Source organism: Anthonomus grandis, chromosome 18, assembly GCF_022605725.1.
Source record: "Anthonomus grandis grandis chromosome 18, icAntGran1.3, whole genome shotgun sequence".
Taxonomy (NCBI): Eukaryota; Metazoa; Arthropoda; class Insecta; order Coleoptera; family Curculionidae; genus Anthonomus; species Anthonomus grandis.
The window spans coordinates 11,945,581-11,973,448 of NC_065563.1; the positions used below are offsets into that span (position 1 = coordinate 11,945,581).

General features: G+C 34.7%; 1 protein-coding gene and 2 long non-coding RNA genes across 5 annotated transcripts; all 3 read left to right on the top strand.

Annotated features, from left to right (window-relative positions):
* LOC126746827 (sperm flagellar protein 2-like) lies at positions 1-27,795 on the top strand. The gene is made up of 8 exons (XM_050455224.1): positions 1-911; positions 977-1,943; positions 9,598-10,698; positions 10,755-11,005; positions 17,320-17,591; positions 17,651-17,863; positions 23,257-24,053; positions 26,993-27,795. Exons 1-8 carry the CDS (start codon positions 58-60, stop codon positions 27,764-27,766), a joined length of 5,229 nt encoding a protein of 1,742 aa, XP_050311181.1. The 5' UTR covers positions 1-57; the 3' UTR covers positions 27,767-27,795.
* Positions 2,168-9,358, top strand: LOC126746829 (uncharacterized). Its single transcript, XR_007664000.1, has 3 exons — positions 2,168-2,316; positions 7,605-8,465; positions 9,262-9,358. It is a non-coding gene; the product is annotated as an uncharacterized LOC126746829 (long non-coding RNA).
* Positions 24,110-26,985, top strand: LOC126746828 (uncharacterized). 3 transcript variants are annotated; one of them, XR_007663997.1, is made up of 4 exons: positions 24,110-24,352; positions 24,822-24,947; positions 25,489-25,996; positions 26,536-26,985. It is a non-coding gene; the product is annotated as an uncharacterized LOC126746828 (long non-coding RNA). The 3 variants fall into 3 exon arrangements; XR_007663999.1 differs by having other exon boundaries at positions 24,112-24,352; positions 25,489-25,900; positions 26,439-26,985; XR_007663998.1 differs by lacking the exons at positions 25,489-25,996; positions 26,536-26,985 and adding an exon at positions 26,027-26,427 and having other exon boundaries at positions 24,190-24,352.
* Positions 27,796-27,868: the final 73 nt, after the last annotated feature.

Consider the following 27,868-nt stretch of genomic DNA (forward strand, 5'->3'; position numbering starts at 1 on the left):
GATGCCAATGTCAATCATCCCACGCAGAAATATTGAAACTTCTTTTACGATAATAAAATGAGCGACATAGTATCGAAATGGATCTTACACCGTTTGGGGCTGGTGGTGAACATGAAGCCGGAAACCTTTGCCCTAAAGACCGCGAACGGGCGTTTACTATCAGAAATCCTGCAGAGCTACGAAATCATAACCGAGCACGAGCTAAAACTGATAAAAGAGAGCGACTCGGTAATGGATTGCTACAGCAACTTCAATTTAATCAACGTCTGGCTGGAGCGCATCAATTTGAACGTGAACGAGGACGATTTGTACGAGATCGTCCATGGGGTGGGCACCACCTCGTTGCACCTCTTCTACCAAGTGTTCCTCGAGCTAAAAGACAAAACGAAACTGGACTTCCTCACCGACAACGAGATCAATTCCCAACTGAAAAACACCGCGCATCGCTTCAACATCAAAACCGTTTACGAGGACGAGGATCCGAACAAGATCAACCTGCACCGTCAGGACTTGTGTCAGCCGTTCCTCAGCGGGGGCGACGTCTTCCATTGGTACAAAGACCGCATCGAGGCGGTGCAGAACCGATGCAGAGACGCCCGCGACGACTACTATCATAACGTAAAGAACAAATGCAAATCGTTCAATTATGAGCGCAACATTAACGTCGAGAGCGGCTTCGTGTTATCGAGGGGCCTATCGACCAGACCCTCTCAGATGTCCGAGATGGTCGTCTGTGAGGATCAGCCGGACGACTTGGACTCTTTGGATACCAGAACTTACGAGCAGTTGCTGTTGGAGCAGAAGCAGGCGCAGGAGCTTCTTCCTATAGAGCCTGACCCCAAGGAGGTGAACAAGATCATGGATAACTTGCATGTGAAGAAGAAGGCTCGGCACGAAAATCGGTTGCTAAGGTAAAGTGGATTTACTTTAGCAACTTTGCTTGGTTTTCTCGCTTTAATTATGCGCCTCATCGTAGGTACAAGCTGCACCAAGAGATCATGAACGAATTCGACCGGAAGATCAACGACAGCAAGGCGATGTCCGAAACCCGCGTGATGACCAACATCTTCATGAAACAGTCCCTCTACGAAAAAGAGCTGATCACGAAGATCGGGCAGGTGAAGATGCAAAAGGAGCACATGGTGAATAATAAGTTCACACAGGGCGAGATATTCAACAAGATGAAAGAGAAGAGCTTCATGGAATCGATGCTGCTAAAAGACAAAGAGCTGAACGAGAAGAAGCTGACGTATTACGTGGAGCAGGAACGGATGCTGCAACTGCACCGGAAACTTTGGGAGGAACGTAAGCGGATGACCAAGAAGAAACACGAGGACACTTGCTCGAAAGCGGTACGGGACATCGTGGACATCGCGATGAAGATCTCCGAGTACAAAACGTGCTACGGAACCGAACCGAACAAGCGCGAGATGGAGCTGATCAGGAATTTATTCGTGAGCGGACAGTGCGCCTTCGACATCTGTCAGCCGGTGATCGAGATCATCCGTAACGTGGACGACGACATCGAGGAGATCATCAGCAGGGAGACGAGGCGACAGGACGCGTTGGACTCGCAGGAGTTCGATCGTTATCTGAACTTCGAGTGGCCGTGGGACCCGCAGAAGGTCGACTGTAGCGCCGACGTTTTCCAGCAGATCCAGCAGGGTTTGAACGTGTTGGGGTACATCGTGCATAGGGCGTTGCAGGCCAAGTACCCGACGGTGCCCTCGAGGGAGAAACCGGATGTGCCGGAGGTGGCGGTTCGGGTGTGTCTCAACGGTCTTAACGATCCCGCGGTAACGAAGGCCCTGAAGCGTTTGCTGTCGGAGCGACGGATCGAGATCATCGATCTCAGGGAGGCGGTCAATTTTTGTTTGGACGCTTTTAAGGTCGAGAGCAAACAGGAGTACGAGAGTGCCACGAGCGTCACTGGTGGGAAAGAGGTAAATGTACCGCGTATTGCACTGATTCTAGCACAATGCCTAAATGTGGGTTCCAGGGTTATGATTATTAGCCTTTATTAGGGCACGCAAAGAAAACGCAGCTTTATATTGTTAAACCCAGCTTTAGTATTGAAAGATAAATCAATGTCATAATTGACAACTAATTTAATCTATAACCTCAATTCAAAAAAATAAATACAAAGACAGTAATGGTCAAAACTAACCTCACTTTTTCAATGTTTAGATGAGAGATTTTTTTTTTGCATTTGAAATTCGGGCTTCGTTCGCGTTAGAGGCTACATTGATTTTTGGAGGCAGTGTTTTTAACTCTTTCCCTCTAATCTCTTATTGTTTGTGTGTACGTTGTTTAACGGTAAGTTGAGCTTATTATACGTTGTATTGGCTTTTCATTGTTTTGGCTTACATCATCTGCTTTTTGGCTAGAATTTTTTCATTTTGTGCATGCTTGTCTTAAATTCTTGCTTTCAGTTAAAGTAATATGAGCGATACAGGGGGGGGGGCGGCCCCCCCTGCCTAAGGTAAAAAGTTCAGAGGAATGTGTTGTAGGTAATGCTGGTATTCTTCAAGATTCCATAATGTCCATTTTTAGTTTATCTGGAATCCACTGAAAAAGTGGGCTTCAATATAGGCAAGTTTAATAACATAAAAATTGCTAGAGATATCTTTAACCTGAACCTTAATGATGTAAAAAAAATTAAAAACAAAGGCCTAAATAGAATTTCCGTAGAATTCATTAATTATCAAGCAGCAAATAACTTTGTAAAAAATAAAACTTTACTCAATAAAGGGTATAAAATTTTCATTCCTTTTAATTTTGTGACATGCAAAGGGTTAGTCAGGCAGATAGATTTAGAAATAGGGGAAGGAGAACTCTTAGAGTGCTGCAAAACAAATAGTGCAGTTGAAATTCTTGAAGTCAGGAGATTGAATCGTAGAATTGTTAAAGATAAAGAAACCGTATATGAACCTACTGGGTCAGTCCTCTTTACTTTTAAGGGTGTTTGTCTTCCTAAATCTATAAATTTATATAGGCTCGAAAGACCAGTATCCATATATATATCTCCAGTGACACAGTGTTTTAGATGTTTGCGCTATGGACATACTCGTACAAATTGCAAAGGCAAAGAGAGGTGTTTTACATGTGCAGAGGAAAAAAATAACAATGAAGAGGAGCACTCCTGTTGTGAAATTAAATGCTTCTATTGCAAAAACCCACACAAGTCAACAGACAAAAGCTGTCCAGAATACACCAGACAGAAAAATATTAAGGAACTAATGGCTTTCGAAAATATTACCTTTTATGATGGTAGCGAAATCATTAAAAAAAACTACATCTCAAGAGATGAATTTATATATCGTCCTACAGAATTTCCAAGCTTACAAAATATAACCAGACAAGACCCTTCAGAAAATACAATCCAACCATCACAGAGACGCACACAACATGCAAAAACAGCACCTATAAAAAGATCTTTTCAACAAGTTGTCACTGAAAACAATAGGAAAAAACGCATAATCCATAAGGGTTATGACAAAAAAACACATAATGAACATTTAATGTTTCCCAATTCAAGACCTCAAAAAGAAACTAGAGCGCCCATTTTTCCACAAATTTCAGAAAATAATTTAAATACATCATTGCCTAGTACTAGTGCAGTTCACACTTATAATTTACAAGAACCTCCTTACCCTGATGATGTCAGGCATATTATTAATGCAATCTTAAACACCTCAGAACATAATAAAAGATTAATCCAAAGTATATTGTATAACCAAAACCTTGACATGGATATTGATCCCAGTTTTCAATCCGATTCAACCTAAAACTCTACCTTGCTTCACACCCTTATGTTAAATAGAAATAAACTAAAAATTATCTGCTGGAATCTGAGAAGTTTAAATTCCAATAGGGACAATTTAATTAGCCTTGTGCATAAAGAAAGTCCCGATATTGTTTTAATAAATGAATCATGGCTAAAAACTAACGACACCTTCAATCTAAATACATATGCTACAATCAGGCAGGACAGACATGACGGTTATGGGGGAGTGGTCACCTGTATTAAAAAAAATCTTATTTTTAAGGAAATCGAAACTTTTTCATCAGACAACACACACTATATAATAGTAGAGATAGGTAATTTACAAGTGGTCAACTTCTATTGTAATTCACATAACAATATATCTATTGAAGTTTTAAGTAAATTGATTTCTTATAATGCTAAAAATATAATAATCATGGGGGATTTTAACTCCCATCATCCCTTATGGGATAAAGCCACACCTAATAAAGGTGGTAGAATTATCAGTGATTTTATTCAAGATAATGGACTTGTGATTTTGAATGATGGCTCACCAACTTTGTTCCAACTAGCCCTTGCAACACCAAGTGCAGTAGATTTAACTTTGGTAAGCGGAAAATTAACTACACAAGCGACATGGAATGTTATTAAAGACTGTGGTAACAGTGATCATTTTCCCATATGCGTTATTCTTAACGATAACGGTGATGTTAACTTACATAATAATATTGCTAGTCCTTATAATATCAGAAACTTCAAAAGGGCAAATTGGGAAGCCTATCATGATAAACTCTTAATACAGCTCTCAGATCTTAATTATAATCTGGATTATGCCCAATTGATGTCTATAATTTTTGAGGTTTCTGAACAAGTAATTCCAATAAAATTGGTTGGAACACCTATGAAGAGGGGTAATCCATGGTGGGATGATGAATGTACATCTTGGGTTAGGGAAAGAAAAAATGCCATAACAAATTTTAATAATGCCCCATCTACAGAAAACTATATTATGGCTAAAAAGACAATTGCAATAACTAGGAAAAAACTAAAACATAAAAAAAAAGAAAAATTCAAACTTTTTTGTGGCACTTTAAATAGGAATTCGAGTATCACATATGTTTGGAACAAAATTAAAAAATTTAATAACAACTCTAAAATAAGTAGATTTAATCACGTAATTTCAGATAATTTTAAGCAATCCATTTTAGACAATATGTCAGTTATAAATATAGACCCCAGTTTCAATCTGGTTCCGGCCAATGGAGATGACAATTTCTTGCTTTTTTCCTTAAATGAGTTAAACCTGGCCTTAAATAAAAAGAAATCATCTGCACCAGGTATGGATGATGTATCCTATCAAATGTTCAAATTTCTGCCCTTTAAAGCTAAACAAATTCTCTTAAATATCTACAATAAAATCCTAATGGGAGGGGAAATACCGATATCCTGGAAAAAATTCAATGTTGTTAGTATTTTGAAACCAAATAAAAACCCAATGGACCCTGACAATTATAGACCAATTGTATAGTCATCATGTGGTGCTAAAGTTTTAGAAATTATGCTCAAGAATCGTCTGGATTGGCAACTGGAACATGATCTGAAATTTTCAAATAGACAGACAGGTTTCCGTAAGGGAAAGGGCATATATGACAATATTGCATTTATCACATCTTATATTAATGATGCATTTCTTTCCTCTGAATCAGTTATAGCAGTCTTTTTAGACATAAAGGCAGCATATGATAATGTAAACATCTATAAAATGTATAATACTCTACAAAACATGGAAGTGCCCAGTCATATGTGTAATGTAATCTACAAACTTTTTACACACCGACTTCTGTATTGTAGGAGCAATAATGGGTCATTCTTGGGTCTTCCACAAGGCTCCCCTTTGAGTACCATCCTATTTAATATTTATATAAAAAACATTTTTGACTTAAACCTGGGGGATGCATTTGTAATAGGATATGCCGATGACTTGACAGTAATAATCAAGGGCAAAAACGTAGCTACAATGATGAATAAAATTAACATTGCCCTGGAACGCATAGATTTATATCTCCGGGAAAACAACCTATCCTTATCGATTAATAAGTGTGAAGCAATGTGGTTCACTAGAGGGAGAAAAAGTGTCACCCCACCTCCCATACAAATTAATAATTCAGTTATCCCCTTTAAACAAAAAGTCAAATATTTGGGAATAGTATTGCAAGAGAATCTAAAGTGGCCACCTCACATCTTAAAAATTAAAAATAAAGCAAAAAAGTCACTGAACGTCCTAAGAGCATTGTGTAGAGTATGGTGGGGTGCAGACCCAAACACCCTCTTGACTGCCTTTTTTGCTTTGGTACAATCTCATCTAGATTTCGGTTCGATATTTTTTAAACCATGTGCAGGAACGGCTCTGAATGGATTGGACGTGGTGTTTTATGAGGGCTTACGCATATGTATGGGATGTATGCGCTCTACGCCCAGAGTGGCATTGTTAGCGGAAGCATCTATGATAGACCTAGAATACAGAAGAAAACTACTGGCTTTCAAACTAATTTCGAAATTTTTATTAATTACAAATCACCCTATTATTCAAATCATAAATAATATTAGATCTAAAATAATACATAGACCTGAGTTTTGGAATAACAATAAAACTCCATATCTAGTGACTGCATTTCAAAGCTACAGACCATACATAACCTTACTCTATAGAGGAGAAAAATTTCCATGTTACGAAATCCCCTTAAACATTCTAAGTGGGTCTCTAAAAATTATAAAATGTAACTTAAAACAGGGAGATATCATGACAGGAAATAAATTTATAGACGAAACCAACAACTTAAAAATCCGCTATACATTTATTTATTCTGATGCTTCAAAAAAGGGCAACAGGGTGGGATTTGGCATATCTATCCCATCCTTGAACTATAGATTCTCGTCACGTTTGCCGGATAACCTTAATATTTATAAGGCCGAAATAATTGCTATTCATGATGCTGTAGAAACCGCTATCAAGCAACAAATCAAGAGAGCAATAATATTTTCAGACTCAAAAGGTGCAATTACAAAGCTCAGTGGCTCTTTTTTTACAGCAAACTCTGAATATTGGGTTCTTAAAACTAAAAGATTAATTGCCATGACTAACAACAATGGCTATGATATTAGACTGTCTTGGATCCCAGGTCATTCAGATATACCAGGCAATGATCAGGCAGATATTCTGGCCAAAGTGGGAACTGATTTAAACATCCCTAGAAGAATGCTCTATGATATTCAGGATATATTCAACATTTTAAAGCAGGAAATAATAAATACATTTAGGGACAAGTGGAAAATTTTAGTGTTAAACCATCATCGCAGATATGCTAGGGTACAACCCACATTTACCAACAAAAAATGGTTTGCTAACTTAAACTATAAAGACAGAAGACATATCACAACAATTATTAGAATGCGTACAGGACATTGCTTGACTAACTCCCACCTTTATCGAATTAACATAAAAGATAACCCTTTGTGTGATTGTGGTTTATGGGACGACTTGGACCATATTTTCTTTGAGTGCCCAATTAATCGCGTTATTAATTTTGACCTATATAAGATCTTTGTATTAAAGAGAGGAGTATCACCATTATCTATGACTGACATCTTATCTGCTCCGGACGATGAAACAATAGAGATAATCATGCGATTCATAAACATTAACCAGATTAAAATCTAAAGCTCAACTTTCCAATAACCTTGAATTGTCCTATAATCCTGCCTTAATTGCTTGTTTTAGTGCATTGGTGTGGTCATATATTCCCTCTGTTGTATCACTAATATTCCTCCTGTTTTACAGCCTTAGATAGAAACAGAATACGCCTAGAGGCCCAATCATAAGTTGTATTTTCTTATCAAAGAGTTACAGTGCAGCAAAGTATCCTGAGACTCCTACATGGTCCAGAGCCAGATAAAGTAGGATCTCACACAAATCGGGCTGGCAATTGCCTTGCAGCAGAGCCATCAAGTCAACAAGACAAGACAAGACAAGATATTAATGGTTTAATACTTAAGTTATAATTATGAAATTTAAAATTATGAGAAAGAAAATAAAGTATAATTTAGCACTTAATACTTATTCAATTGTACATCTGACGATACCTCGCATATACGTATATACTCAGTTCCCAATTTCAAATCAAATCAGTGATGGTGGTTATATAAACAATTTTACTAAATTGAATTTAAAATCTGTGATTATTTCTACATATTAATTCGAAAAAAAAAATAATCTATAAATTGCAACGAGCCGATAAATCAATACTTGAAGAAACCGAGCCAAAAAGAAAAGGGACTACCTGAAATTCTGAGTCTCTCCGACTGGTAGCAGGGCCCACCTGATCTGAATGGGGCTCCTTTGTTGGCAGCTATACGTTTGGGTCAAAAGAGGCAGCAGCAGATCGACCAGTTAGGATGGTTCCAGAATGTCTAGCAGGTAGTGGAAGGCAATCGGTATTAGGTGTAGCCGATTGGGTGGAATGCAGGTTCCCAAGCGACTTGATGTGGTAACACGTGGAGTAGCAAGTGAGGTGGAAGCAGTAACAATAAAAATGCAGCAAAAGCAGAAGCAGAGGATAAGCAGAAGGTACAGGAAGGCCTAAAAATGGGGACCACACATGAGGTTCGACATGGCTGTCAATTTTATGGCATTTTTGTGTGGGTAAGTAAGTTAAATTTTATAAAATTGCTCTCTAAAAAGTTGGATGCATTGATGTTCTTTTGAGTTAAACCGAAAAACATGCAAATAAGAAATTAATTAGATGAAAAAAATGACTTAGGCATGTAACATGTGCTAACTTACCGAAGATGGAATGTGGCCTTTTCCGGGGTTTATTTAACACAACAAAAACAAGGAGCCCTATAAACTCTTAGGCCTACTTAGAAAATCAGCAATTAAGCTATCCTAGCACATACTAGTAACTACAAAAAAAATTAGGCTAAGATAGGGTCTACCTTTTCACATCCGCATTAAGCGAAACTATCTGTCATACTCTAGAACCAGATAAAGAATGAATCTTTTAAAAATGGGATTGTTAGTTTCCCCCAGATTTTAAGGAATGCATTTATCTGTCAAGTACCTAGGTGTTGATATGCTAGGTTTAACTACTGGGTACTATCTGGTACCAACATTGGTTTAAGTAATTTGCAACTATGGAGCAATCTATAACTTGAGGCCATGGTTTAGCAACAATGATTTACAAAAAAAAAACTGACAGACCAGATTGACATTAACATTCTTATCACTATTGATCCTTATGATTTGAACAAAATAAACAATTAGTTAATAAGTGCTCAGTATTCATTAAAATCTAAAATAGGCCAAATTGACCTGCAAGGTAAAATCAATGCAAAATCAATGGCAGTTCGTAATTCTATTCAATCAACAAAACAATGAAACAATATCCCATATTATTATTTACTTTCCTCATCCAATAATGGTTTTCCTTGCTTTTCAGATCGGGTATGTTAGGAGGGACCATCTTAACGGTATATCATATCTGTGTAGTATGTATATTTATGTATGATTTTTAAATAAATTATTTTATGAAACTATGGTTGAGATTTACTTTATCTTGGTAAAAAAAATTAATATATCTGTTGGAGATTAAACCTGTAACACGCGACAATTGAAGGATCAATCGGGTTTTTGTGGCAAAATTGACATGAAAAGTTCTTGTTTTTGAGGCATAATAGGCGAGAAAAGGGATGCCACTCGATCAGGATTAAGTTAATTGAATGTCAATAGTTTAAAACACATTCCTTTAAGTTAACTAGAAATTTTCCCAATTTAGGCGAAACCGAAAAAAGAGAAAACCGCACAGAAACCGAAGAAAGGCGAGCGACCGAACAAAAAGCGCAAAAAACTGGAGGAAGACGACTCGATCATAATGGACCCGCTTAAGCCAATGAACAACAAATCGGTGCAAACCCCACTGCGGTACCCTTGCGAAGAAATCCCCTACAGCCTGCCGGCCCTGCTAGGTAAAACCGCGCAGGAGCTCCTGGACGAGGGCCAACCCCTGGGCGATTTCCTGATCATCGACATGTTCGTGGAATACCTGAAATCCCTCAGCGACATCCAAGGATGGGTGTTGGTGAACTATCCGACTAACATCCAACAAGCCTCGATCTTGGAGGAGACGTTCACGGGCGCGAGTATCCTGGACACTTCGGTCCGTAACACCATCGACACCGGGAAAAGTCTGACCGACTTCCTGGACCGCCTGAAAGGCATCGAAGACTGCAGCTTGTACAACGAGATGGTGTCCAAGAACGTATCCAGGATGCTACCGAACCCGATCAAAGTGGAACCGACGAAAGTCTACGACACTTATCTGACCGCTTACATAAAACTTCAAAAACTACCGGACGACCAGGTGGGTGACCCGGTACTGCCTCCCACCTACGAGGAGCTCGGAGACGAACCAGACCCTTTGGATAAGTTCTACTCCAATGCGGGGGCGAACTACTCATTCTACTACAAAGAGTTTGATCAAGCGACTATTAAGCACCTGGGCAAGTTGATCCTGGGGGATTTCAGTTTGCCCCTGAAGTCGTCCCTGGAGCTTTTCGGGGAGGGGGTCGGTGTGGACAAGTCCGGCCCCGCCAAGGGAGTGAAAGCGACCAAGAAGGGGAACAAAGTGAAACCCCCGAGGGTCAAGGGGCCCTCTCAAGATGACGCGCCTCCGGCACCGAAAAAAGACAAAAAAGGCAAAGCGAACGTCATTATAGTGTACGAGAATAAGGCGGTGCAGGTGCCCACAGAGGACGAGGACGAGGAGGGCGAATTGGAAACGGCAGCTGACCAACGGGCCTCCAATACGTTCACGTTGCCCGCGGTCGGTCAACCGGGATGGAAGTACAACGAAGTCGAACTCCCGGAGGAGTTTCTGGTAAAAGCTCCCTTGAGTTGGGAGGTGAGATTCATACAATTGAAGGTCTTTTGTAGAATGTCCTTGCGACCCTATGGGAGACCGCCGAAGAGACGTTCATCCACGAGATCAGCCAGATCCTGTTCCTTAATCGTCTGAATATGGGGGCGGTGATGCCTTATTGCAACGAAATCAAAAGTGTCATGTCGAAAATCATCGTTCGTCCCGATCTTAAGGGGTTTTACTTGGCCAAGTTCCAAAAGGCCTTCAACTCGTTCGATATGGATTTTAGGAAGGACGACGAGTTTAAGGCCGAGATGCATTGTAGGTAAGTAAATTGATTGTTCATTGTCACCAAGGTATGTCTTACCTCGGTTTATGGAAAATGGGAATAAACCTTTGATTTTTTTTCAAAAATTACAATATTAAACAGACTTAGTAGCGTGCTGATTTAATACTAACCGCAACTAATTTAGGTCAGCAAAATGAAACATAAAAAGGTAATCCGTAAATTCAGCTTTAGTATATTGACAAATAACCTAACCTCTAATGTACCCCAAAGTTCAAATGTGAATGTGTCAAATGCTAAGTCTATAAATCAAGAATTTCGAAATTTGGACTACTAAAATTCACTTGCCAATAAGAGACAAATTATTTTCCTCCTTACAGGCACTCCTGGACTAAGAATTCCAATATCTTAACTTCTATTTAACGGATTTTAGTGATTTTTTCAAAAAAGACTAAAATAGTCTTCAGACTAGTCTATAAATCAAGAATTTCGAAATTTGGACTACTAAAATTCACTTGCCAATAAGAGACAAATTATTTTTCTCCTTACAGGCACTCCTGGACTAAGAATTCCAATATCTTGACTTCTAGTTAACGGATTTAAGTGATTTTTTCAAAAAAGACTAAAATAGTCTTCAGACTAGTCTATAAATCAAGAATTTCGAAATTTGGACTACTAAAATTCACTTGCCAATAAGAGACAAATTATTTTTCTCCTTACAGGCACTCCTGGACTAAGAATTCCAATATCTTGACTTCTAGTTAACGGATTTTAGTGATTTTTTCAAAAAAGACTAAAATAGTCTTCAGACTAGTCTATAAATCAATAATTTCGAAATTTGGACTAATATAACTCGAGATATTCACTTGCCAATAAGAGACAAATTATTTTCCTCCTTACAGGCACTCCTGCACTAAGAATTCCAATATCTTGACTTCTAGTTAACGGATTTAAGTGATTTTTTCAAAAAAGACTAAAATAGTCTTCAGACTAGTCTATAAATCAATAATTTCGAAATTTGGACGACTAGAACTCGAGATATTCACTTGCCAATAAAAGACAAATTATTTTCCTCCTTACAGGCACTCCTGGACTAAGAATTCCAATATCTTGACTTCTATTTAACGGATTTAAGTGATTTTTTCAAAAAAGACTAAAATAGTCTTTAGACTAGTCTATAAATCAAAAATTTCGAAATTTGGACTACTAGAATTCGAAACATTCACTTGCCAATAAGAGACAAATTATTTTCCTCCTTACAGGCACTCCTGGACTAAGAATTCTAATATCTTGACTTCTAGTTAACGGATTTTAGTGATTTTTTCAAAAAAGACTAAAATAGTCTTCAGACTAGTCTATAAATCAAGAATTTCGAAATTTGGACTACTAAAATTCGAGACATTCACTTGCCAATAAGAGACAAATTATTTTTCTCCTTACAGGCACTCCTGGACTAAGAATTCCAATATCTTGACTTCTAGTTAACGGATTTTAGTGATTTTTTCAAAAAAGACTAAAATAGTCTTCAGACTAGTCTATAAATCAATAATTTCGATAATTCCTTGGCATATACAGAAAGTGCCTTTAGAAGTCCAGGAACTACAGGAAAATAAGAGAAAAATTCCTGGAACAAGAAGAGCAGGAATATTTCTAGAAAACTGGAAAGAAATAACCTCAAATTCCTGGAACATACAAGAAATGCTTGAAAGAAACCGAGAAGGTTAAAACAATTTATACCGAATTTTACCCATTTTTAAACGTTGTTTTATGCTATAAAAAAGGCTTTTAGTCGATTGTTATTGACATATACGGCAAGTACGAACCCTTTGCTATAAATACCAACAATTTTCTCAAAAAATTTTAAGGCACTTTTTGAATTTCCTAAAATAGTGTCATTAATCATCGAAGGCCGCGATTCGGGAACAGTTGGCACGCGTCGACCCTCCATTGGCCACCGCGCCGTTTCTCTTTTGCTATGCGCGAGACGAGGATGGACATATATGACCGAGTGTCATAATGGCGGAACGTCCGAACTGGTCTTCAATTTTTTTTTTATATTTTGAAATTTATTAGTAGAGTAAAAAAAAAATTTTTTTTTTTTAATTCAAGTTTGGCATGTTATGAGTGGATTTTTATGTGACGAATATTTCGGACACAAGGGAGGAAAAGTATTTAATATAATTTTTCACATTTTCCGGGTTATGGTCAAATTGGGGGAAATCACTTTTGCGATCAATATTCATGGCCGGAACACTCTAGAGTGCATTCAATTAACATATTGTTTAATCAGACATCATTTAGCAAGGAGAACGTTAATTTTTTTATGCTACCCTAAGATTCTTTACCTGTTTTTTCTCGGTAAAGCCGCACCTGAGACCCGGCTTCTTAAGGGGCCTTCGCTATTAAATCAGGTGTCAAAATTTGAATTTAAACGGTCCCGGTAAGAAGAGTTCAATTTGTCACGCACAGTGTGAGGTGTTAAAAGGGTCAACGACTTTTCCTAAACCTATATAAGATGGAGCGACTTGTTCTTTCGGTAGTTTTTAACTAATAACTTTCAATTGTTTAAGGTTTAGTAAAATATTTGGAGGATTCTGAATCGTTTGGTACCACCTTAAAAGCCGTACGTCTTATAGGTTCCGAGCTATGGCCCTTCAAAGTTACGGCAACATTTGAATTTGGATTTCACTTTTTTAGAACATTTCACAGTTATATAAGCGACTTCCTGAGGATGGATTTGAGTGGAAAAACGTCCCTCGAGGACAAGCATTTAGCCAAATACCCATGTAAGGCTGTTTTGGGTTCGTGTGTCTAGGGTTAGAAGTTATTCGCGACTGTATAGGATTTTTTGGAAAATTTCAGGGGTGTATTTTAGTAATTGCACTTTTTAATTTTTCCTGGCTTTCCTATGGGAAATGGAAACTTTTGTTATAAGACTTTTTTCATTATTTCTTTGACCTTAACATATAGCAAAAAGAATTTTTTGATTTGGCCAATTTTTAGAATTTTCACTTTTTTCAGGCACTCTTGGACTAAAAGTCAAAAAACGCCAATAACTCCTTTATTATTCGTTTTTCGAAAAAAGTTATAAAATACTTTTCGTTTTGCACTTAAATAGAGTATCTATAACGAAAATAAAAAATACAAAATTTCCCATAGATTTTAAAGAAATTGAGTTTTTTTGGTTTTTAGTTTTTTGGCTTTTTCTCCCACTGTATGGACAATAGAATCAAAATTTTTTTTTCCAGGATAGCTGTAATTATTCCAAGCAACTTTTAATTAAACTATATTTTCATTGGACCTATAGATTTTTTATAAAAAAATTAAATGTGATTTTTAAAAAATTTTTAAGTCTATAGTCCAGGGCCTTACGACAATGACACTTTTTAATTTTTCCTGGCTTTCCTATGGGAAATGGAGACTTTTGTTATAAGACTTTTTTCATTATTTTTTTGACCTTAACATATAGCAAAAAGAATTTTTTGATTTGGACAATTTTTAGAATTTTCACTTTTTTCAGGCACTCTTGGACTAAAAGTCAAAAAACGCCAATAACTACTTTATTATCCGTTTTTTGGAAAAAGTTATAAAATAGTTTTCGTTTTGCCCTTAAACAGAGTATCTATAACAAAAATAAAAATCACGAAATTTTCTATAGATTTTGGGGAAATTGATTTTTTTTGATTTTTAGTTTTTTGGCATTTTCTCCCACTGTATGGACAATAGAATGAAAATTTCTTTTTTCCAGGATAGCTGTAATTATTCCAAGCAACTTTTAATAAGACTATATTTTCATTGGACCTATAGATTTTTTATAAAAAAATTAAATGTGATTTTTAAAAAATTTTTAAGTCTATAGTCCAGGGCCTTACGACAATGACACTTTTTAATTTTTCCTGGCTTTCCTATGGGAAATGGAGACTTTTGTTATAAGACTTTTTTCATTATTTTTTTGACCTTAACATATAGCAAAAAGAATTTTTTGATTTGGACAATTTTTAGAATTTTCACTTTTTTCAGGCACTCTTGGACTAAAAGTCAAAAAACGCCAATAACTACTTTATTATCCGTTTTTTGGAAAAAGTTATAAAATAGTTTTCGTTTTGCCCTTAAACAGAGTATCTATAACAAAAATAAAAATCACGAAATTTTCTATAGATTTTGGGGAAATTGATTTTTTTTGATTTTTAGTTTTTTGGCATTTTCTCCCACTGTATGGACAATAGAATCAAAATTTTTTTTTTCCAGGATAGCTGTAATTATTCCAAGCAACTTTTAATAAGACTATATTTTCATTGGACCTATAGATTTTTTATAAAAAAATTAAATGTAATTTTTTTTTAATTTTCAAGGGTATAGTGCACAATTACACTTTTTAATTTTTCCTGGCTCTCCTATGGGAAATAGAGACTTTTGTTATAAGACTTTTTTCATTATTTCTTTAACCTTAACATAGAGCAAAAAGAATTTTTTGATTAGGCCAATTTTTAGAATTTTCACTTTTTTTACTCTTGGACTAAAAGTCAAAAAACGCTAATAACTTCTTTATTAGTCATTTTTCGAAAAAAGTTATAAAATACTTTTCGTTTTGCCCTTAAACAGAGTATCTATAACAAAAATAAAAATCACAAAATTTCCCATAGATTTTGGGGAAATTGACTTTTTTTGATTTTAAGTTTTTTGGCATTTTCTCCCACTGTATGGACAATAGAATGAAAATTTTTTTTTTCCAGGATAGCTGTAATTATTCCAAGCAACTTTTAATAAGACTATATTTTCATTGGACCTATAGATTTTTTATAAAAAAATTAAATGTAATTTTTTTTTTAATTTTCAAGGGTATAGTGCACAATTACACTTTTTAATTTTTCCTGGCTCTCCTATGGGAAATAGAGACTTTTGTTATAAGACTTTTTTCATTATTTCTTTAACCTTAACATAGAGCAAAAAGAATTTTTTGATTAGGCCAATTTTTAGAATTTTCACTTTTTTTACTCTTGGACTAAAAGTCAAAAAACGCTAATAACTTCTTTATTAGTCATTTTTCGAAAAAAGTTATAAAATACTTTTCGTTTTGCCCTTAAACAGAGTATCTATAACAAAAATAAAAATCACAAAATTTCCCATAGATTTTGGGGAAATTGACTTTTTTTGATTTTAAGTTTTTTGGCATTTTCTCCCACTGTATGGACAATAGAATCAAAATTTCTTTTTCCCAGGACAGCTGTAATTATTCCAAGCAACTTTTAATTAAACTATATTTTCATTGGACCTATAGATTTTTTATAAAAAAATTAAATCTTATATTTTGCGAATTTTCAAGGATTAGTCCAGGGCCTTATGGCAATGACACTTTTTAATTTTTCCTGACTTTCCTATGGAAAATGGAGACTTTTGTTATAAGACTTTTTTCATTATTTCTTTGACCTTAACATATAGCAAAAAAAATTTTTTGATTTGGACAATTTTTAGAATTTTCACTTTTTTCAGGCACTCTTGGACTAAAAGTCAAAAAACGCCAATAACTCCTTTATTATTCGTTTTTCGAAAAAAGTTATAAAATACTTTTCGTTTTGCACTTTCACTTTTGCACTTTGCTCGAGGACAAGCATTTAGTCAAATACCCATGTAAGGCTGTTTTGGGTTAGAAGTTATTCGCGACTGTATATATCTCTTTTTGAAAAGTTTGACGTTGTTTAAGCAAAGCATGAGATAAAGTGCCGAATGTAGAGTCGGTCTTCGCTAGAAAATCTGAATAGGGAGTACTTTGTGAAATTAAACTATGATTCAGTAATAACTGGGAAAAAACTGGCGATGCGTGTAATCTCTTCTGAACCTCTGCATATCGTATCTTATTCCAATCTTTGACATTCTAAGCCATGGGCTTTAATAGCTGTTTCTGGTTCTGGAATACTTGGTTCCTGTTCCTTTGTTGCTGGAGCAAAATCAAAACAAACTTTTCCATCCTGGAAGATCAAACTGAGGTCACACTCCCATCAGCTTTTTCTTCATCCAAATCCTCATCATTATCCATAGAGGAGTTCGAAAGAACTTCTTCCCTTTCCTCCACATAACTCTCTTCAGACCTGTTGCCAGAAACTATTTCTAGTATTGCCTGCAGAATTTCTTGAGATCCCTCAAACTTCTCTTCCAATGCATCTATCGTATCACTGGTCGTCTTCTTCCTATGAGTCTTCGCTAATTCTGGTTGTGACTGAAAATCAGATTCATCGTCTGAGACCATCCCTGCGGGCTGCATAGAAGCTTCCTTCCGAGATATCAAAAGAGAAGATGGGACCCTCTAATTTGCATGTTTTCTACGAGCCCTTCTAAACACAAAAAATCTCTTCCAGGATCGAAGATTTTAAAGAGAAAATGGCGGAAGTGTGCGACATCAAAATGATGGAGTCGGAAAACGTCCGTTTGCACATAATAAACCTGAACTGGCCGGTGCGTCAACTGATCGAGCTGATCAACAATTACATAAACCTCATGCAGTGCCAGAACGACATATGCGCCCAAGTCATGGATTTCACCATTTTGTATTACTGCAAAGTTTTGAACGTAGCACCGGAACAAGAGGATTTATTTAAGCGCGAACAGATGTACAAAATACGCGAGCTCGGTATTTTAAAATACCCGTTTCGATTTAACTGACATCTTCAGTTTTGTTCTCGTTCGCAGATGCCGACCTTATAAACGGGATGTTCACGCAACTCGACGCCCCGGTGGATCTGAGTTATTTCGAGGACATGTTCTCCGTTCTCTTTCAGAAATGTCAGGCGTACCTCAAGAAGGTCCTCGCGTTCAACAACGCTCAAGTGGAGAGGGCCAAAGTGGGCAATAACCAAAAACCGAAGAGTAAGGCGAGCAGTCCCAGGTCCAAAGCTTCCAAGGGTAAGAATATTGACCACTTAGTCGGGTGACACCTCTCTTTGAGTATAGTATAGTAAGTAGGCTCCCTCTATCTCCTTCTTTTTCAAAAGAGGTCCTCCATATTCTCAACGAGACCTTGACATGACAAGTAAATCAAGAGATTTCGGAAATTCTTCCTTCACATTCAAGCCTGTAAAGTGGGTTCATGTCAGAAAAACTATAGTTTATTTATTTTTTTTTATTAAAGTATATCTCATACTTAAAACACAATTTATGATACTAAACCAATAAGAGACCCAACATCGGGTCTGTTATTGGCTAATAACAATCACGCGGTCCCAACGGATCCGTAATTACGCATCAATGCGGATTCGGCCTAAGACATTGACATGACGGACTGTCATTTGCTTCAGCTTAAGCTACGTGTACGTTATTAAGTCTAAAGCTAAAGGGCCGTTCACAGGTAATACGTTACGTACCTACCACTTTAAAATGAAGTATATCCAAAATTACAGAATTATGTCGAGAATTGGTCGAATTGTTTTGATCCAGAAAATATCTGAAAGGAAGTTTCAACTGCCTACTGTCCAAAAAAAAAAGAGCTTAGGTGCCTGGAAGAAGTCTATAATTAGCTGAGGAGTCTCTCATTATTTTAAGTTTCTGGAATTAATTAGAAATACTCCTTGAATCACTTAAGAACCCGGACTAATTCCTGAAGCACGTAATTAGTCACTTATTTCGAGGCTTATTAATGAATTCATTACGGGCCTTTCAAACTTGGAATAAATAACTAATTAATTAGTCACTTATTCCGTAAAATTATAACTTATTTTCAGGCGCTTAAGTTAACTTAGAAGATGATTTTAATTAATCAGACTTTAATTCCAGGCTCTTCAATTAATTAAGAACTTAATTCAGGCTTTTAGTCATTCATTCCAAGGCCTATTAATTAATTAATAAATTAATAATTTGGTGTTAGGGTATTCAAACTTTAATTAAATTATTCACTTATTCCAAGAAATTTGGTATGTAATTACTTTTAAATATTTACGTTAACTTAGAGGATCCTTTTAATTAATTAGACATTTATTTTGAGCCTCTTAAGTTAATTATTAATTTATATTAATTAATTAATTAATTAATAATTTTGTATCAGGGTATTTAAACTTTAATTAAATTACTCACTTATTCCGGGAAATTTAAGATGTAATTAATTTTAGATATTTAAGTTAACTTACGAGGATCCTTTTAATTAATTAGACTTTTATTCCAGGCTTTTAAGTTAATTACAGAGTTATAATGGACTGGAAAATTCAAGCATTTAAGTTAATTAGTCATTAATTTTAAGACCTATTAATTAATTAATAATTTTGTGTCAGGGTATTCAAACTTTAAATAAATCACTAATTAATTAGTCACTTCGTCCATAAAATTAGAACTTATTTTCCAGCAATTTAATTAATTAGACTTTTTATCCAGGCTCTTCAATTAATTAAGAACTTAATCCAGGCTTTTACTCACATATTCCAGAAAATTTAGAACTTACTTCGGGCAATCAAGTTAACTTAAAGGATCCTTTTAATTAATTACACTTTTATTCCAGGCTCTTAAATTAATTAAAAACTTGTTCAATGCTTCTTCCTAAATTAAGGCATTTAGGTTAACTAGTCATTTATTTCAAAGCCTATTAATAAGAAGAAATAATTAATTAATTAGACGTTTATTCCAGGCTCTTCAATTAATTAAGAACTTAATCCAGGCTTTTAGTCATTTATTCCAGGGCCTATTAATTAATTAATAATTTTGTGTCAGGGTATTCAAACTTTAAATAAATCACTAATTAATTACTCACTTATTCCAGGAAACTTAGAACTTACTCCTAGATGTTTAAGTTAACTTAGAGGATCCTTTTAATTAATTAGACTTTTATTCCAGGCTCTTAAGTTAATTACAGAATTATAATGGAGTTTAAAATTTAAGCATTTAAGTTAATTAGAAATTTATTTTAAGTCCTATTAATTAATTAATAATTTTGTGTCAGGGTATTCAAACTTTAATTAATTTACTCACTAATTCCGGGAAATTTAGTATGTAATTACTTTTAAATATTTAATTTAACTTAGAGGATCTTTTTTATTAATTAGACTTTTATTTCAGTCTCTTAAGTTAATTAGTTATTTATTTTAAGGCCTTTTAATTAATTAATTAATTAATGTTTTTGTTTAAGGTTCTTTAAACTTTAACGAAATCGCTAATTAATTATTTAGTTATTCCAGGAAATTTAGAACTTACTTTTAGATATTTGAGTTAACTAAGAGGATCATTTTAATTAATTAGAATTTTATTCCAGGCTCTTAAGTTAATTACATAATTATGAGAGATTTTAAAATCAAAGCATTTATGTTAATTAGTCATTTATTTTAAGGTCTATTAATTAATTAATATTTTTTGTTTAAGGTTATTAAAACTTTAACTAAATCACTAATTAATTACGAACTTATTCCAGGAAATTTAAAACTTATTTTTAGATATTCAAGTTAACTTAGAAGATCTTTTTAATTAATTAAACTTTTATTCCAGGCTCTTAAGTTAATTACAGAATTATGATGGACTGGAAAATTCAAGCATTTAAATTAATTAGTCATTTATTTTAAGACCTATTAGTTAATTAATAATTTTGTGTCAATGTATTCAAACTTTAATTAAATTACTCACTTATTCCAGGAAATTTAGTATGTAATTACTTTTAGATATTTACGTTAACTTAAAGGATCCTTTTAATTAATTACACTTTTATTCCAGACTCTTAAATTAATTAAAAACTTGTTCAATGCTTCTTCCTAAATTAAAGCATTTAGGTTAACTAGTCATTTATTTCAACGCCCATTAATACGAAGAAATAATTAATTAATTAGACTTTTATTCCAGGCTCTTGAATTAATTAAAAACTTCTTCCATGTTCTTCCTAAGTTAATGCATTTAGGTTAACTAGTCATTTTTTTCAAAGCCTATTAATACGAAGAAATAATTAATTAATTAGACTTTTATTCCAGGCTCTTCAATTAATTTAGAACTTAATCCAGGCTTTTAGTAATTTATTCCAAGGCCTATTAATTAATTAATTAATAATTTTGTGTCAGGGTATTCAAACTTTAATTAAATTATTCACTTATTTCAGGAAATTTAGTATGTAATTACTTTTAGATATTAAGTTAACTTAGAGGATCCATTTAATTAATTAGACTTTTATTTCAGCCTCTTAAGTTAAATATTAATTTATTTTAATTAATTAATTAATTAATAATTTTGTGTCAGGGTATTCAAACTTTAATTAAATTATTCACTTATTCCAGGAAATTTGGTATGTAATTACTTTTAGATATTAAGTTAACTTAGAGGATCCATTTAATTAATTAGACATTTTTTTCAGCCTCTTAAGTTAATTATTAATTTATTTTAATTAATTAATTAATAATTTTGTGTCAGGGTATTCAAACTTTAATTAAATTATTCACTTATTTCAGGAAATTTAGTATGTAATTACTTTTAGATATTAAGTTAACTTAGAGGATCCATTTAATTAATTAGACTTTTATTTCAGCCTCTTAAGTTAAATATTAATTTATTTTAATTAATTAATTAATTAATAATTTTGTGTCAGGGTATTCAAACTTTAATTAAATTATTCACTTATTCCAGGAAATTTGGTATGTAATTACTTTTAGATATTAAGTTAACTTAGAGGATCCATTTAATTAATTAGACATTTTTTTCAGCCTCTTAAGTTAATTATTAATTTATTTTAATTAATTAATTAATAATTTTGTGTCAGGGTATTCAAACTTTAATTAAATTATTCACTTATTTCAGGAAATTTAGTATGTAATTACTTTTAGATATTAAGTTAACTTAGAGGATCCATTTAATTAATTAGACTTTTATTTCAGCCTCTTAAGTTAAATATTAATTTATTTTAATTAATTAATTAATTAATAATTTTGTGTCAGGGTATTCAAACTTTAATTAAATTATTCACTTATTCCAGGAAATTTGGTATGTAATTACTTTTAGATATTAAGTTAACTTAGAGGATCCATTTAATTAATTAGACATTTTTTTCAGCCTCTTAAGTTAATTATTAATTTATTTTAATTAATTAATTAATAATTTTGTGTCAGGGTATTCAAACTTTAATTAAATTATTCACTTATTCCAGGAAATTTAGTATGTAATTACTTTTAGATATTAAGTTAACTTAGAGGATCCTTTTAATTAATTAGACTTTTATTTCAGCCTCTTAACTTAATTATTAATTTATTTTAATTAATTAATTAATTAATAATTTTGTGTCATGGTATTCAAACTTTAATTAAATTATTCACTTATTCCAGGAAATTTAGTATGTAATTACTTTTAGATATTAAGTTAACTTAGAGGATCCTTTTAATTAATTAGACTTTTATTTCAGCCTCTTAAGTTAATTATTAATTTATTTTAATTAATTAATTAATTAATAATTTTGTGTCAGGGTATTCAAACTTAAATTAAATTATTCACTTATTCCAGGAAATTTAGTATGTAATTACTTTTAGATATTTACGTTAACTTAGAGGATTCTTTTAATTAATTAGACATTTATTTCAGCCTCTTAAGTTAATTATTAATTTATTTTAATTAATTAATTAATTAATAATTTTGTGCCAGGGTATTCAAACTTTAATTAAATTATTCACTTATTCCAACACATTTGGTATGTAATTACTTTTAGATATTAAGTTAACTTAGAGGATCCTTTTAATTAATTAGACTTTTACTTCAGCTTCTTAAGTTAATTATTAATAATTTTGTGTCAGGTTATTCAAACTTTAATTAAATTACACACTTATTCCAAGAAATTTAGTATGTAATTACTTTTAGATATTAAGTTAACTTAGAGGATCCTTTTAATTAATTAGACATTTATTTCAGCCTCTTAAGTTAATTAGTCATTTATTTTAGGTCCTATTAATTAATTAATTAATTAATAATTTTGTGCCAGGGTATTCAAACTTTAATTAAATTACTTGCTTATTCCAGGAAATTTAGAACTTACTTCGGGCAATCAAGTTAACTTAAAGGATCCTTTTAATTAATTAGACTTTTATTCCAGACTCTTGAATTAATTAAAAACTTGTTCCATGCTTCTTCCTAAATTAAAGCATTTAGGTTAACTAGTCATTTTTTGCAAAGCCTATTAATGCTAAGAAATAATTAATTAATTAGACTTTCATTCTAGGCTCTTGAATTAATTCATAAAACTCAGAATAACCTTATCGAGTGGCACCTCTTTTCAGGCTAATTTTTACTCAAAAATCGATTGGCGAACTCGAAATTTGAATATTTCCAACCGTTTTACCAAAAAGCGCAATTTTCAGATTCTAAAAAGACCACAGACGAGGCGGCCGCCAAGGAAACCGTCGACAAGCTGATCCAAGAGTGGGAGTGCCTCCTAAAGAGTCTAAGCCTAAGAAACAACCTGCGCATGGAACTGATCAGAGTGAACGCCCTCGAGTCGATCAGGGAGGTACTGGAGTCCCTCCAGAAGGCCTTCCACGACATCCTCAAAGACATCCGCGGCAAATACGAGCAAGAGATGAAAAACGTGGAGAACGCCTGCCGAGTGTTCCGACAGGCGGTCGAGAACGAAACACCGATAAAGAAAGAGTTACTGTTCGTCGGCGACGAGTTCACGATCAACCCCGAGGTGAACCTGTTCGAAGACCCCCCGATCGTGCCCGATTTGCCCCAAGAAGTGGTGGAGGCCGGCGCGTTTACCGTCACGCAACTCTCGAAACTCGCGGACATTTTCCTGGACCTGAGTCCCTCCGGGTATATGCCCAAGACGACTTTCATGTTCGTCCTACAGGACATTTTGTGGGTGCGGCCGGACAACGACGACTGGATCTCGCCGGAAATGTGGAGGAAAGTGAAGTCGCAGGCGCAGTTGACCGAAGTCGTTGCCGCCCTGTACGACGACCTCGAGTACGTTTACTGGAAAGACTTTATCGTTTTAAATTTGCGCGTCGACTATCCGACCGAACGCGAACTGTTTTTGCTAAGGCGCGACTTGAGGCAGTGCGATCCGGACGCGACCGAACTGGTCCAAGACTATCAGTTTTTCACCGTCAAGTTCTGGTTCGAATACGAGTTCCCGGAGGAGGATTCTCATAAGGTATTGAATTTTGAATATACAGGGTGTCCATTTGGACAAGCACCACCTGTATTACTGCCCCTGTATAAAATTTAAAAAATTCCAAAAACCCCAGAGGCGATAATGTGCGCGTAAGCAACTTTAAGCTGTAATTTCAATTTTTATGAAAAATCAGGTTTATGGAGCTTTTTTTTCCGATTTCAACGATACCAAACACCCTATAGTTATCTCCAATAGTTCAGGAGATATTCGCGAAAAACATTTGGTCCTTCGAGCCAGATTTTGCACTTTAAGTCCTTATATCTTGGAAACTGTTCAAGGTAACCCTAAGGTTTTTTTTTAAGTGCTTGGAAAATAATTTTTATTTGCATAGCTCCATAGAGCTTTCTTTTCCGATTCCATTAATACCAAACACCCTATAGTTCTCTCCAATAGTTCAGGAGATATTCGCGAAAAACATTTGGTCCTTCGAGCCGGATTTTGCACCGTAATCGTCATATCTTGGAAACTATTGAAGATAACTATATAGTATTTGGGCTCATTTTATTCAGCAGAAAATTCTCTAATCAATCAGTTAAAAATCTAAACAATAAAAAAAAATATTTTATTTTCAAGTTCCTGGAATATAATTCTCATTTGCATAAGTCAATAGAGCCTTCGTTCGCGATTCTATTAATACCAAACACTCTATATCAATCTTCAATACTTTTAGAGATATTCGCGAAAAACATTTGGTCCTTCGAGCCGGATTTTGCACTTTAAGTCCTTATATCTTGGAAACTGTTCAAGGTAACCCTAAGGTGTTTGGGCTCATTTTAATCAGTATAAAATTCTCTATCCAACTAGTTTAAAATCCCGATAATTAAAAAAATAATTTTTTATTAAGTGCTTGGAAAATAATTTTTATTTGCATAGGTCTATAGAGCTTTCTTTTCCGATTCCATTAATACCAAACACCCTATAGTTATCTCCAATAGTTCAAGAGATATTCGCGAAAAACATTTGGTCCTTCAAGCCGGATTTTGCACTGTAATCGTCATATCTTCGAAACTATTGAAGATAACTATATAGTGTTTGGGCTCATTTTATTCACCAGAAAATTCTCTATTCAACCAGTTAAAAATCGAAACAATAAAAAAAATATTTTATTTTCAAGTTCCTGGAATATAATTCTCATTTGCATAAGTCAATAGAGCCTTCGTTCGCGATTCTATTAATAGCAAACACTCTATATCTATCTTCAATACTTTAGGAGATATTCGCGAAAAACATTTGGTCCTTCGAGCCGGATTTTGCACTTTGAGTCCTTATATCTTGAAAACTGTTCAAGATAACCCTAAGGTGTTTGGGCTCATTTTAATCAGTATAAAATTCTCTATCCAACTGGTTTAAAATCCCGATAATTAAAAAAATAATTTTTTATTAAGTGCTTGGAAAATCATTTTTATTTGCATAGCTCCATAGAGCTTTCTTTTCCGATTCCATTAATACCAAACACCCTATAGTTATCTCCAATAGTTAAGGAGATATTCGCGAAAAACATTTGGTCCTTCGAGCCGGATTTTGCACTGTAATCTTCATATCTTGGAAACTATTGAAGATAACTATATAGTGTTTGGGCTCATTTTATTCAGCAGAAAATTCTCTATTCAACCAGTTAAAAATCTAAACAATAAAAAAAAATTATTTTCAAGTTCCTGGAATATAATTCTCATTTGCATAAGTCAATAGAGCCTTCGTTCGCGATTCTATTAATAGCAAACACTCTATATCTATCTTCAATACTTTAGGAGATATTCGCGAAAATCATTTGGTCCTTCGAGCCGGATTTTGCACTTTAAGTCCTTATATCTTGGAAACTGTTCAAGGTAACCCTAAGGTGTTTGGGCTCATTTTAATCAGTATAAAATTCTCTATCCAACTGGTTTAAAATCCCGATAATTAAAAAAATAATTTTTTATTAAGTGCTTGGAAAATCATTTTTATTTGCATAGCTCCATAGAGCTTTCTTTTCCGATTCCATTAATACCAAACACCCTATAGTTATCTCCAATAGTTAAGGAGATATTCGCGAAAAACATTTGGTCCTTCGAGCCGGATTTTGCACTGTAATCTTCATATCTTGGAAACTATTGAAGATAACTATATAGTGTTTGGGCTCATTTTATTCAGCAGAAAATTCTCTATTCAACCAGTTAAAAATCTAAACAATAAAAAAAAATTATTTTCAAGTTCCTGGAATATAATTCTCATTTGCATAAGTCAATAGAGCCTTCGTTCGCGATTCTATTAATACCAAACACTCTATATCTATCTTCAATACTTAAGGAGATATTCGCGAAAAACATTTGGTCCTTCGAGCCGGATTTTGCACTTTAAGTCCTTATATCTTGGAAACTGTTTAAGGTAACCCTAAGGTGTTTGGGCTCATTTCAATCAGTATAAAATTCTCTATCCAACTGGTTTAAAATCCCGATAATTAAAAAAATAATTTTTTATTAAGTGCTTGGAAAATAATTTTTATTTGCATAGCTCCATAGAGCTTTCTTTTCCAATTCCATTAATACCAAACACCCTATAGTTATCTCCAATAGTTCAGGAGATATTCGCGAAAAACATTTGGTCCTTCAAGCCGGATTTTGCACTGTAATCGTCATATCTTCGAAACTATTGAAGATAACTATATAGTGTTTGGGCTCATTTTATTCACCAGAAAATTCTCTATTCAATCAGTTAAAAATCGAAACAATAAAAAAAATATTTTATTTTCAAGTTCCTGGAATATAATTCTCATTTGCATAAGTCAATAGAGCCTTCGTTCGTGATTCTATTAATACCAAACACTCTATATCTATCTTCAATACTTTAGGAGATATTCGCGAAAAACATTTGGTCCTTCGAGCCGGTCTTTCTACCTGGTGATGGCCTACGGCCGAAACCGCTAGACACTAATTTTTTAGGTGATGGACATCAAGCGGCTCCTCTACAAGATGTACTACATCAAAAACCGTGGCCTAAACTACACCGCTTTACTATTGGACTTCTGCAAAGAGTCATCTCCTGTGGAGGGATTCGCCAAGGCATTGGAACTCTCCGTGGGCAAAGTCATATGCTGGGACGAGGACGTCGGCGGCATGTTCAAAGAGGAGTACGTGAAAAGGGTGCGGGAGCACGAGGAGGATGTGAGGAGACGCAACGAGGAATGGGAGGACCACTACAAGGCCGCCTACGAGGAAGTCTGCAAACTGGTGGATCACGTGGTGCATATAACCGAGGACGTCGTGATCGAGGACCTCAAGGAGGACAGTCTCGAGGATTCAGCCTTTAAAGTCGAATCGACCGCGAGCAACGAGGAACTAAACGAGCCGGAACAAAACGGATCCGAGGAGGATCAGAAGAATACGGTGCGACTGTACCAAGAGTATCCGGATAACGTGTCAACCGACTGCGGCATGACCGAGATCATTTTCTTTTTGACGGTCGAACCGGTGATCACGGTGATCCAGGCCGCCCTGCCGTGGCATTCGCGGGTGAAGCACTACGGGGATCTCAGCTACTGGGAGAAGGCCGTCAAAGTGTTCGAGGACTGCCGCAATCCGGACTTTAATATGGCCGTGTTGTCGCACGAGTTTTTGAACTCGGAGGGGTTCTTAGAACTCCTGGGGCAGACGAGGAAGTTCACCGCCCTCGATCCCGTTCGGGTGTTAAAAGAGGTGTTGACTAATAACGAATAATGTAATAAATAAAGTCGTGTTTTTAGAAATATCGATGTTTTTTATCCAGCTCTATGGCCGCCATCTTGGTGTAGACACTTTGACAGGGCATCTGTCAAATCT